The sequence below is a fragment of the Chroicocephalus ridibundus genome, chromosome 1, assembly GCF_963924245.1.
Source record: "Chroicocephalus ridibundus chromosome 1, bChrRid1.1, whole genome shotgun sequence".
Lineage (NCBI taxonomy): Eukaryota > Metazoa > Chordata > Aves > Charadriiformes > Laridae > Chroicocephalus > Chroicocephalus ridibundus.
In genome coordinates, this window is record NC_086284.1 from 177947423 (window position 1) to 177961684 (window position 14262).

Here is a 14262-nt window from a genome sequence, read left to right on the forward strand (position 1 = left end):
TGGCAGAGCAGCAATTGCAATCAATGAAAAAAACATGAGTACTCAGCAACCAGTCCCATGGACGTGTACATCATGATAGTAGACAGAAGATTGTTTTCTGCGAAATCCAACATGCTTCATTTTGACATTTCCTGGAATAAGTGGTGACCCCAACAGTAGTGCATAAACAAATACTGAAGGAGCAGGCAAAGAAGTACCTTTTAATCCCTCTAACGCAATAACTGCAGATACTGGGAAAAGAGGAGACGAATGGGCCAAAAAAAGTCAAGGAACTCCAAAATGGTGAGTCTGTAAAAGACACTGTAGAATCAAGCAGATTTGGCATTCTTTCTACAAAACAGGCTGACATTAGCTGCAGCAGATGTAGGCAGCTCCTGTTCCAGCAAAGATCAATGGCAGAGTGAGAGAATACATCTGGACTGATCATAATAATTTCAGTATGCACCTTTCTCTTCTTTCCCTTCATTCTCTAACATTATAATTGTATTATATTCTGGAAGTAATGCAATATTGCTGAAAAAGCTTTATTTGGCATCAAATATTTGGTATTTTACTTTCCAGCAGGAGAGCAGGGGGAGGTTGTCAAGTCTTTTTTAATGAGTTTTAAAATTACAAATGTAGAAGGGCAGGGTGGTTTTTGTTACCACATTGGCTTGTAATTAGTAGCCAACAACTTGTAACAACTACATCGTTGGGACATTCTGTGCTACTTTATTATCCTCCTGTCTTACAGCCTCTTTTGCTGTAGGGCCAAGCTTTGAAATTCTGGGTATGTATAGCTGCTAAAAGATGATTCAGCGAAAAGCATTGTCACCTAGGCATAACGTACCACACAATACCTCCAAAAGCTTGACAATTTGTTGGGCAGCGTTAATTTTAATTTTAAGCCCATTTGAGTGCTTAAAATTACAAGTGTGTCTTCTTCCCTCTGTTCAGCAGCCGAATTCGCAATGCAAACCCTGTTCCACCCTAACATTGCTAGTTACAATCCCTTTCCTTTTCCATTAATTACAATGGAAGCCACAACTTACTGCTTTCTGGCACCCTCTGCTGCTTTACACATTACACCACAGACAGCATTTTATGGACAGTTGCGCAGTTCCTGTATCTCCACTAAAACATCTTCCCAGTAGTTGGATTTTCCCAGCCCAACCAAATAAAAGATGGCAATATTCATACTTGTTGCATGCCTTGATTTATTGTTTGCAGGCCTCAATGCTTAAATCTCAAAATTAGGGTCAGTGCGTTTTGTCTAAACATAATCTGGACTCACCCTAAGGAGCAGAGATAGTAGCTCCACCAACTCCAGAAGAATGGCCGTCTCAGACTCTCACAGATGTCCAGAAAATACAACAGTGCATCAAAGCTCCCAGAATTTCAAAGCTCCCATAAACCATTCACAAATGAGAGGCAGGGAGAGTGGCTTAAATGCCTTTCAAAGTCAATAAAATCACCGGGGGGTCATCAGAACTAGACAAGGTACTTCACATGGACACACGTCTGTGTATGTGTGCACTACACACTGAAACACATGCCCGCATTGTTTCTTGAGAGTCTTCCATGTTACTGAAGCTGCAGAATTCACCATTGTCAAGATAGGCAGTGGCCGATTATCTTAGGAAGAAGGATGAGTGAGAGACCTTGGGACTCTGCTTCAACTTTAGGACATGCTCTTTTGTGAAAAGTCTACCTCTCTGAGGAAACTTGAAGGCTTCACAGACGTGGAACAATAAGCTTCCCTAACTAACATACAGCACACAAAATTATAAGATAATTTAAGCAGAAGTATCTTAAAAGGAGTGGTTAGAAAATCTTTAAATAGAAGTAAGTCCTCAACTGTAACCATAACAGAACTGGCCTTTTGCCACAGTTCCAAAATAATCATATATTTGATAAAAATCTAGAAAACTGACAAAATCTCAAAACTACCCAAAAGCCTTGTTTGGATATACTGTAAAATAAAACCACTTCAGTGACATTGTTTATTTTCTCGCAAAGCTTAAATATGCATTTTTGCTGTTCAGCTAAACATCACGCACTTTCTTCTCTATTTTTAAATCCAACAAACATTCTAGACATTCCTAGTATTTATAACATACTCTCCCTATAGAAGATGATAAAAATACACCATCATGAAGCACACATATTTACTGTAATCCTGCTGCTGCTATCCTGGGAAAAATGTATTAATGACTATAACCAACAGGTGCTTTCTAAAATGCATGTTATAGTCAATTTGTGTGTATGTATTTTAACTGCATGTTTGTGTTAAAACTTTGCAGTGCATGTCTATTAATGGAGGTTTCAAGGCCATTTATTCATCATCTCTTTGTCTAAGCATCTGTATCACAAATATATATTTGATCAATTCCAAAACTTCAGGGAATGTTCGCATGACCTTTTTGAGGAAAAAAAAAACACAACAGAAAATTGAAGATGGTAGAAAGCTAACTACAGATGGGGGGAAGTGGGGAGACTGTCAACCGCATCTCTTCAAACAATAAATCTTGCAGAGTGTATGTCACCAACTACTCCTGATGCATACATTTCTCCAGTATTCCATCTCTGCATATCCTCCCAATACCATTTAACAGAATGAGTTTCTGATCAAATGACATTCCTGACAAACACAGTTGAGGGATGGGGAGAAGAAATGAGGGAGAAGAAATGGGTGAGATGGGCACACCTCAGAGGCATGGAAGTACTGGCATATTCCAGATGCAGATTAAAGTGAGGGGGTTTTCAAGGAAATGCTAAGGAAAAAAAAAAGGGGTGTGTGTTAAGGGAAATAGTAGATTTTAAGGAACAAAAAGATCTTTTTGTGTTCAGCAATCTTGGTCTACAGAAGCAAAATGTGCATTCTCCTAATCCTACCCCTAACTAAGCAAATCCATCACTAACCTAACTTCTCAGTAGATTTCATAGAGACTGATATCATCACAGTATAAGTACTTCTTATGACATGATTATTTCATTAACATCTAGATGAGTTATTCTCATGTGATCCCACACATTAATAGGACAAGGACTTTGTAAGCCTAAACAAAAAGGCTAATAACTGCATGTGATTTATATTTAATGAATAATGTACTTCATCCAGCCTAGTAAAATAATACCCAGGATGTGTTCCTGTGGCATTTTCTTTTATGACTTCAGACAGTCAAATGTGAGTGACTCAGGGGAATATGCATCTCACTGCCTGATGTGAGTGAGTAACTCTGAGCTGTTCTGTGAAGAGGGATTGTCATAAATCCTGTGGTTCTTTTAATGTTCTCAGATCTTCTCTGGATGTAAAGAATACTGCTTCTTTCAGTGCAGAATAAAGAGGTCTAACCAAAAGCCAAACCAGAATCAAATCCTATCAAAAAAAGTGATGATTTGGTTGCCTTCTCCTCCCCTTCCGTTCCAAGCCAGTAGCATCCTTAGGCAGGATGGGTGAAGTTTCCCTTCCTTTATGCTCTACTAGATCTAACACTTGCAGCATTTCTCACATCCTTTCTTTGGCTTTCTCTTTCCTTCACATTAAAAATGTTTGGTCTCTCACAAAAAGGCAACTATGACTACAGTTGTCTGTCCAGCTCTCACCTCATCTATATTTTCTCTTACATTTATAGTTTTTAGAAATTTTAGTTTGTTCGCAAAAGCAGTTGGAATCCCTCCTTTGCCAGTTCCATGCTAAACCAATTTGCCATTTGTCTCTCCTCTTACTCAAACTAGATATGTTAATAACATTAATAATCTCTTTTCAGCAAAACTTGGAGCTAGAATTCCAACATCTTCATCCTTGAATGTCAACCATCTCTAACATTAACATCTTTAACCTTACCCTTGCTGAAATTCTGTCCTCTCTTCTTTCTTTATTCCCTCCATTCATGTTGACACAATCATTCCCACAACGTATCCTTAGATGGACCCTCATTATTCCCTTTAATTTTTTTCTTTTGGGGTGCCACACAGCTCTATTTTTGATACTCTAATTTTCATTTTTACTCCAGTCTTTATGTCAAGTTAATTTCATCTGCAAACAAAAAATACACTTCAATTTCTACACTGATGAAGGAGTTGTTAATTTCTGTAACTATTCTTCAATTTGCACCATCTTGTTGTATATCTGCACTGTAGATATACCTACATGCATTGATGTTAGACAGAGAATTTTTAAATTTGGTGGCATATGGGATTACGCAGTAATGCCATGGACCCCCGTAAGGCATACACAAGTTTATAAAAAGGGTTTGTTGATGTCTAAAACAAAGAGTGAGAGTCCAGTCCTGAAGGCCAAATTCTAAAATTTTGTCCTGCACCTATCATTTGTGATTCAAGAGTTTGAAAGGGCTTATTTCACTCTCCAAATTGTTCAGTGCCTTGAGCAAATTAAAAGCAGTCAGGTAGAACCTGATGCTCAGTACGCTGGTCCAACAGAGTGGCCACTTCCCTACACATGGAAGAGGATCTCATACAAATTCCTGCTGTCATCCCCGTTACTTTTATGTAGCAACATGAATACATGTGTAGAAGGCTTGATAATTATTTCTCGCTACTTTGAGATCCAGGACATGACATATGAATTGTGTGCCACAGGAGTTCTCAGACAGCAGGAATAAGCTTCAGGGCCCGGTAAACCTGGACAGAACAGCTAAATGAAAATGCATCTTGGTAGTTACATTGCTATCATCAGCCAAGGAAATATGGGAGACCTCAGCTTGAATACTCAGTGAATACCAAACAAATTGTAAACGTTCTGAAGCCATCTTGTACATTGCACACTGCACAGTGTATTGCAAATGGCCAGACGTATCAAACATGTCCAGTAGTCTTCCCTGGAACAGCTGAGGATAGTCACTGTGGAAGGGTGTGGGAATGAGGTTGGTTCTCAAAGGGGAGATCTCACTCGAACCTTCCTAGGAAATGAGAGGACTTGTCCAAGAAAAAATCTTCAGAACGGTAGCTAAGACATGTTCCTGGCCATGACAGTCTTGAGCACTTTCCTGGGAATCCCAATAAGCATACGAGATGAACGTAAATCTCCTACCTAGTGAGGAATCTCAAAAAGTATTGTTAGTTAAGTAAAAATTTGTATGGGTCTACCTGAAACTATCATCAGAAAATGGGAAATCTGAATATGTATCATGTTGAGGATGCATAGATAAGCATCTGCTTAGATCCTTTGATAATGGAGCTGTAACAGTCTTGCTTGCTTCAGTCCAGGACTGCCACCGCCACAGGAGAGAACAGACTGTGAGAAGTATTTGTCACCAGTGTGTTTCCAATGGGTATTTCACCCACACTCCCAAAACAAAGAATTGTATGAGGCTTTACTCTGCCAAACCACAAGAGCTGGATTCAGAAATGCAGAATTAACTGGTAAGTAAATCCTTAGGGAGGAGGGACGCCCAAGAACGTATAAGCTGTGCATTACCACGACAAATTCTTCCCAGGGAATGGGGAGAATGATACTTCAGTCACGGCTTAAAAAGTCCAGGGAAGATCTGCAACTGTTGGGAGCTGGGTGACATGCAGGCACAGGCTCAGCTGCACCAAGGGCAAAACATCCTCAGAAAACTCCCCTCTGGGTAACTCTCTGGCTTGAGGCCGCACAAAGGTATGGACAATACAGGCAGTTGTCTATAGCAACTTGGAGCCTTTTGATCTATTTCGTTGTCCAAACTCTGCCTTTATCAATGGGAATAGAAATCCAAGCGTGGCCTTTTAATTAAGGCACATCAGGGTCTCCTCCAAGAGGTAACAGGTCTCCAAGATGAAGACGGTCTTTTACTTTACCTGGAGAAGCCCATAAGAGAAAGTTCCCATTGTAACGCAAACATGACTGCTCATCTCCAATGTGGCCAGGTCCTTTATAATTCACCTGGCAGAGAGAGAGACTTGGAGAGCAGAGGGGAATTTTAAGGTGATACTGGAAATTCCCATGCTAAGCGTACACAAGAAGACAAAAGACATGGCATTTGATCTGCATTGCCAGGATGTTGACAGAATTAAGAAGAAATTATGCTTACTAGCCTTCTCATGGCTGTACATATGATCTGTACAAAAAGTAAAGGCCCCTATGTGCTGGTTTTGATGGTATAGATTGAAAATTTCCCTGGTAAATAAAAATAAGTATGTATATTCCCAATGTGGGCATGCCAGATATCCAATGACCAATATCATTGGTCCAATGACCAATGCCAAATATCTAGTTTACAGTAAACTAGAATATAACTATAGTATCACTGGAAAGAAAATCTCATCTCTCTCTCTGTTTCGATGCTCTGAATCCTCACATCCAAATTAAAGTCATCTTTCTAACTAGTTGCCAATGCGAACAAAACTCTTAATCTTCTTCTGATCCTTTCCACGCAGTCCTTTACCTAACACCTGGGCATATTCTTCAAATCTACTCTCCCCCAAACACCCACACACAAGCTATGACTATGTCTTGCAGATTCTTTCTACATAACGCAGCTAAAATATGATCTTTCCTATCTATAAACACAGGAAACATCTCACAGGAGCTCAGATTTTAATTGCTACCATTTTTTTTTTCTCTGGCTCTACTGAGATCACTTCCCTAGATATCATGCTGTGAACCCGTCATCCTTTTCTAAAAGTACTTTCATTTTTTCCCTCTTAAAGGCTACATTATTGAATCCCAGATACCCCTTGCCTACCAGAGGATAGAAAAATGAGCTTCTGACTCTGTCCTGCTCATATTGTGAGAAGCCATTCCTTTTGACCACATTTTAAACAGAGTTTTGTACCCACTAACTGAATCTCCCCCAAAATAGAGCAATCAGCTCATCATCAAGAAAAATCTATGCCTACCTGTTAACGTCTCACTGGTAAAGGGTAACAGGAGTTCAACACATCTTTTTATTCAGAATTGCAAGATCTTTCTACGCCTTCATATCAGATTTAGATTTCATTATCCTGAGTAACTATTTGCATAACTCTTTTGTTATTTTGGTATTCATGCCTTTTTCCAGATCTTCGTGAACATAATGAATGAGTCATAAGCAAAGATCCTTGGGGGATGCGAATCACAGAATGTCTTTTTGCAAACACTGACCAGTTATTCCTTGGTTTATATTCCTAACAAGTTGTTAATGGCATTTATGGGGATGTCTGAGAAACAGCTTATGACCGACCCCTTGCCTGTGGTTCCATCCCCCACCACAGCTATTTCAACTAACTTTAAAAACTTACTGAAAACCTGAAAAGCCCAGTGACACCCTTCCTTTTTAGAGTGAAATACTTTTACTTCTCTTACACCCAATCATATGGAGGTGCATAGACTCCAATTAACACACTTCAGGCTATTCACTTAAATTCTGAAAACTAAGTATGCAAGCATGCACCATGGAAACAGGAATAAGGCTACTGTCTTGTGTTCCATTCACTTAAGAACATCAAACATGCAAAACTGACAAAACTAGAGTGCCATCCCCTTGTATTTTCACGAAACGCCCATAATAGCCATTTGTGAAATCTGTGAAGATCCACTGATAGCCATGGGGTGACAGTCAGGATTTAAACAAAAAAGGGATCACACAGGTATCACTGTAAGAAGAAACTGGCCTGCAAGTGAAAGGAATTGGGATTAGTTTTCAAAACTCAGATTGAATTTCCAGTTGTAAGGGACCATATTTCTACACTTAGCCAAATTTCTGTACACATTTCAAGTGTCATGCTTGTGTGGAAGGCTCACCTGCAGCTGCTCCAAAGCACGGGAAGTGTATCTCTAATCCATATAGCTAACTAATGTCGTCAACTGCACCAGCAAAGCCAGAAGATTCCCACACAGTTCAACATTGCGCAGAGTGAAAGAGCTCATGTGGACCCACTTGCCAGTGAACAGAGGGATGATATTTTCAGGCTTCAAAGAGCTCCACATAACCATACCCACAGATTTTCATATGGAATTCTGTGGGCCTCAGTGGGACCTACAGTGCTTACTTTATAGAAAATTATCTTGTTTTTCACAAACAATTTTTAGATTTGGAATACTAAGGCTGATATTCTCGTCCTTGGATATTGAAGTTCCTGGATACCGAGGGATGCTACTCAACAGTGTCTGCCCAGCACAGCCCTGTCAGAGGAAGTCTGAAGGCAGGTGTCTATACTGAAGGGAAGTATACATACTGTAGGGCGGGTATACTCTGTGGCAGACTTAACAGTTCCAGTTTCCATCTATTCATCCTGTCCACGGGCTGACTCCCTGCTAGGAAGGGACTTCCATGCACCTCATCTGCTTGCAACCTTGGCTTCCTCTGGAGAAAAACCCAAGCATATTATCAGAGAGGGAGCCATAGGGGGCTTTTGTGGGACTGCACGAACACTACGAAGCACATCCACCCAATAAATTACAAAGTGATGTCTACCAGTATAGACATGATCACTTTGTTCTACTTCAGCTTCAAGCTTCACACACTTTAACTATGTTATAGAAAGTTCTCTCTATCACAAAAATGTTCCCTGGTTAAGCAGAGACTCATTCACTCACTCCACCTTCTTTTGGTTAAGATACACAATTTTTCTTCAGTCTCATAGAATATAGCAAAATTGCTGGCATTCTTGTGGCCGTTTTCTGAAATATTTTCAATTTTTAACAGATTTTTAAAGGTATTATTGATGAAATCAAATATAACGTTGTAGAAGTTATCTTATTAGTGCTGCACATAGTCACATTGATCCTCACTTTTAACAGATGCACTGCTCCTCACTCAGAGGTGGTGTCAGCTCTGCTAAGTAAAGCTTTTTACTACATGTTCATATCCATTTGGCAATGTGCTACAGCTCCAACACCTTTTCCGACTCCCTCGATTTCCAGGATGTGGTCAGCAAGACTTGTATTTTTATTGAACTCAGTTACCTCTGTTTGACTGCAGCATGTCTGTATCCTAAACTACAAAAATTACCTTTGAAGCATACCTTTGGTTACACAAACTGGTAAAAAACTGTGCCACAGATAAGATTGACAAAATGAAAAATAGCTTCATTAGGAGCCTTTTAATAAAAAGAGTCTCTCCAGCCCTTTAATAATTATGAGAAAACCCCTGCCACCAACTACAATTAAGGATGATTTTGTACATAGATGTGCACTGGCATAGACAGTTCTCATAGAAAATAGCAAGAGCTAATTCTAAGGAAGCAAAACCAGCTAATAAGACAATGTCAACCTCTGAAGGAAAAATCAACTTGAAAAAGAATGTACTTAAAGTTTTTGGCAACTTTGAATTTCTTTTACTATTTATGCAGCTGAAAGCACCATAAATTGCATGAGGAAAGAACAGAAATGTTAGTTTTGTGAAATTCTCAAGGGACAATACTGCAAATATCACCATAAAAAGATTTTCAGTCCAACATTTTCCGATTCTCGTGCATTTTCTCTGACAATCCCAGGATGGATTAAATTTGATACTCTGTATGCTTACTATATCTTTATCATGATCTGTTTAGAGACAAAACACCGGAGATCTTCCAGTACATTTTTAATATATACAGGAAGAAAAAAACACAACTGATTTTTTTCTCTTTGGACCGTTAGAGAAAAGGTTTGTAACATTTTCTACCCAGGACACTATCCTGCTTTTTCTAATGATGGGGAACTTACAACAGAAATTAAAGAAATAAATGGCTTATAAAAGAAGCAGAAAGGAATTAGCTTTTTGTTGTATCAAATGGTAAATCCTTGAAAGACCATTATCTTCTAAAAGAAAGATGATTCTAGGTCTTTCCTTAACTGAAAGACCTATGGAATAATTCATATAAGGAAAATATAGATATGAATGTGGCATTTTTTTCCATTGAAGGCCTTGAAAGAGATGATGAAAAAAAGGCTGCAGTGCCACAGTCCTCCTTGAATGCAGAGCTGTGAAGAAAAAAATAGGCAAGGCAAGGAGAAGACTCTATGATGCTGTAGACAGACAATGTATATTATAATACACAGAGTTTTAAATCCTTATTATCTGTATTAAAGGCATTCATAAGAAATGCCAAAATCTTTTTACCACAGTAGATTTACCCAGCAAACAAGCAAGTCTTGCCAATTCTCTTGCAAGTTTCATTTATTTAAAGTTTCTGAGATTTGAATACGAAATAATTTATTCCCCAGTACATCTCAGGTTCTCAAATGCTGTGTGCAACATCAAATGTGAGAGCATAATGACAGCCATGAGGATCCTGGTAAAGCTAACTGTGCAGAAACTGGATGTTGCTGGGGTTCACAGGTTTTAATTTTTATGAACTTGGACCTGTGGAGCCAGTTCAACTTGTCTGCAAGTACTTCATGTATCACTGCCAAGACGAGCACAGAGTGCAAGACATTGCAACAGACCTAGCTAAGAGAAGACTAAAAAAGAAGCATTATATACATATTTAAAAAAAAAATAAAAATTAAAAGATGTTTACAAATTAAGGTAACAGCTGAATTGAGATGCCTTAAAAATCACTTGAAAGATGAAGCCATTGGCAAGAGGAAAACCAAATGGTGAGTAGAACAGAACTTGGGAATATTGGTAGTGATTAATCATAAATTGATATCAATATAATCTACAGAGAATATCAAGTGTTTCCAGCAGCAGACAATCCATGTCAGTGGTCTCTAGCTTCTTTTAAGCTGACGTCTTAAACATCAGCTCCTGGGAAGGGTATCAAATGGCAGAAGAATACAGAAAACATTTGTCCTTAACTGCAAATTATAAGAGCAAAGATCATGAAAACATATGTGAAAGAAAAGGGTGGTGGGATTCTTGAGGTTTATATACTAAAAATGTTAAAATGAAAGCGGTGAATGAATGGCTAATGTGCATGCTATAGGTATATCATGACTGTTATTGATTTGATGGCTGATGTTCTGACAAATCCTGACAGGACATATCGCTACATATTGGCACATGTCAAACATGTGAACTAGCTTCGACCACTGTTACATTTTTTTTCATGCATATTGCAAACACCCAAGAGTCCACTGCTACAAGGAGAAGAGAACTGGCCTATCATTTACTAAGTGGGCTAACAAAATTATGCACTGCCAAGGGAAATTACCTGAAAATGCAATATGATAGTGCCTTCAGCTAGGCCAGACCAGTGCATGATCCAAAGGAGACCAATGGAGAGCGGACTCAGTACCTGAGGTTTCTGAGATGCTCTGAGAGGAAAACTGACAAGTTTGAACTACTTTAGCTTCAGTACATTGTATATTTCCTATCTCAGTTGAAGAAATCAGTAATATAAAATTGGTATGTCAAAAGGCAGGAAAATAATCTGATCAGACTGTAGAGATAAAGCAATACAGTAAAGAGAGTGAATCAAAGAAGGATGAAAAAAATATATTCTATTTCTATAAAGTTAAAGGGACTAAAGGTGACACTTCAGCACTCTGCAAGCACTGATGTATGACTGTGTACAGGAGTGTTGGAAGCACCTGGTTTGAGACCCAGAGCACCTGAGACATAGTCTTTGGCCTGGCTGAGCTGAGATGTGCTTAGGGGAGGAGGAAGATGGATACAACGAGATTCCCACAGGTTCTGCTGTGGGGTGGTCATGTATTCACCATGCTTCCTTTACCCGTCACTGCAGCGGAGCCAGAGATGAGATCCAGAATCCCTATGCCACATAAAGATGTGCCTATCAACAGGGAATGTACACAAACGTTGTTGCTTTGGAGATGCACACGTTGCAAGGGAGAATAATTCTCTCTGCAGCTTGGCTTTCTCCCATGGAAATGAAGCTCGATAGACATCAGAGTGGTGGGTCCCTAAGCAATCCTAGATGGTCACTAAGCACTTACATAACCTCGGGAAATCATATCACTTTTCGGTGCTTTTGTCTCTTCTTGTTTGTCTTGTCTGTCTGGAATGGCAGGTTTTAATGTGATTAAAGAAGAGAGTGATTATCTCTCGATCTGTGTGTGTAATATTAGAGTTCCGCACTGGAGTTCCCAACATTCTCAGCCGGGGCCACTAGGTGCTGCTGTAATATGAGTAATTAAAATAATAACTATTATTATGGAAATTGCATATATTCTTACTATGGACTGTTTCAAAAAGCCTGGAAGCCAGAGAAAAAAACCTTATTCTAAATCTGCACATTTTTTGAAAAGTAAGAACCGAAAGACCCGATTATTGACTTCACCAGTACTCAAAAGTTTTCCTTTTGCCTTTTGCAGCTTTGCACAAAAAAGCTGCAAATACCTCCCCCCTTTAAAAAATGCTCTGAGTAATCGCAAATTATTTTTTTCTACTCCATTTCCAATTTTAAGCCTGGCTTCAGCAGTTTGCTGTTAGCAAGCTCATCCAAATCATTACACTCCAATTGTGCCAGCTACACAATTGTGCACCTTATTCATGTACTATTTGGATGTGAACAGAAAGACAAAGTTCTCAGCATGAGGGAGCATGACTGGAACTGCAAATGATTCAGTAAATGCATGGTGATGTTGCCGAGACTCACATTTTGTTCCTGTCAGTTCCACAGCCTTCTAAGGAGGCTTTATCTTATTAAATGTAGTTGACTAGCCATAAACACAGTAAAAGATTAATAAGACTCCATATGAATCACAGTCACAAAATGCTTCTTGCCTGAGAGTATTAAAATGTCTTTAAGCAGCTGCCAGCTATAGCTCAGAGAGTTATATGACTAAAGTGCTATTTCTGAAAGTCTTGGAGTCAGTGCATCTAACTGGACTTTACAGTGGACAATTCAAAAGGCTATTTATATTCAAAAATAATTTGGCAAGTCTTGTTCATCAAACCACTTTTCCAGACACAAAGACTCCACTTAAAAATTTGTTCTTGGATTTGCTGCCCTTAAAAATGAAGTTAAATGAAATTATCTGGCTCATCAGAAGAAGAGGTATGCTAAGGCAGTTCTGGATTAATTAGAAGCGATGAAGTTTTGCTGCCGGGTTACCTCAAGACCCAAAGTTAGTGAGCACAGAAATGAAGTGACAAACACTAAGCACACGTGGAAAAAAAAGTACCAGGAACACTATATGAGAATTAGGACTTTATGGTAAACATGGGACAGAATATTCACAGTTTAAATAAATCATTATTAAAAAGCATTTTAGGAAAGTGCAGAGGTGCCAACGCAAACTAAAAATATATTTTATTCTTACCATTTGAGACTGGCTCCGGGGACAGCCATTGATATCTTCAACCTTTTCATTTGCTAAACAAAAACAGTGAGGAGAAAAGCAGAAGTAAACAATGAGATAAAACTTTCCACCCCCTGGCCAAAAAAAAAAAAAAAAAAAGAAAAAAAAAAGAAGACCTAAAAAACACCACAAAAAAAAAATAATCACAAGAAGAACAGAAAAGACACAGCAATAAAGTGCACAGGGTTTTGTTGACACAGAGCTCCTTTCTAAGTAAAGCTCAGTCGTACAGTAACAACACTCTTGTTAGCAGCAGTTGCTTCCACATGCCAAATCATGCAAAGGGGGAAGTGCGAAGGAGGTCGCTGCTAATTCTTCAGCCCCTGCAAAATAACTGCTGACATGAAATCTTCCACAATTGTCTTTGCAGGGTCAGGATACAGTTTCAAGGCATCCCAGAAAGTATGAGGCACTCCAACTAACAAAATGCACACATGGGAGACATATGGTTTAATGGAGCATTCATTTCTGACAATTCAAAGTGTGTAAGATACAGTTCTGGCCATTTAAAGTATGGTTAAACAGCCACTTCCAAACATGCTCACATAAACATATTTTTTAATTAAGACAAGGATGAACCGCACAAATATCAGAGACATATGGACCCAGTCAAATTGTATTATTCAGGGTTCGTCTTATTGTTAAATACATTCAACTTGAATTATATATTCCCCCATGCAAGGAGCCAGCTCGCAGTGCTTCTCTCAGCCCTGCTCTTACCGATGATCTGGATGATTTCTGCTAGCAGAACTCCATCTGCAATGTCCTGTTGCAAATCCTTGATCAACCGCTTGTGGCCAGATTTTGCTAGGTAGTGGTTAGCCCAGTCAGTGTAAATCTGCAGAGCAGAAGGAGGGGGGGGCAAGAGGGAGAGAGGGAAGAGAGAAAAGAAGACAATAAAAATTCTTAAAACAAATGTTGGCTTGAGCACCAGAACTATTCTGGATCACGGTCCCAGTTAAGAAGTCAGCACCAAAGGAAACAATTTTAATGTTGTATTTTTTTGCCCTTTTTTTTTTTTTTTTTTTTTAACGGCCATGCCCCTCCCCCTGCCATTCTCTGTTTTATTTTAACTTCAAATGATTCAGGCTGTTTCATGAGGGTTC

At 39.0% G+C, this 14262-nt stretch overlaps 1 protein-coding gene across 7 annotated transcripts in view; it reads right to left on the reverse strand.

The window, feature by feature from the left end:
• Positions 1-14262, reverse strand: part of NAV3 (neuron navigator 3) — a 566306-nt gene that overhangs the window by 178785 nt on the left and 373259 nt on the right. For all 7 annotated transcript variants that reach the window (XM_063322883.1, XM_063322884.1, XM_063322882.1 and 4 more), the window contains 2 exons: positions 13877-13994; positions 13118-13170 (listed from right to left, as the gene is read on the reverse strand). In XM_063322883.1, coding sequence (XP_063178953.1) covers positions 13118-13170; positions 13877-13994 — 171 coding nt within the window. The remainder of the gene's footprint in view (positions 1-13117; positions 13171-13876; positions 13995-14262) is intronic.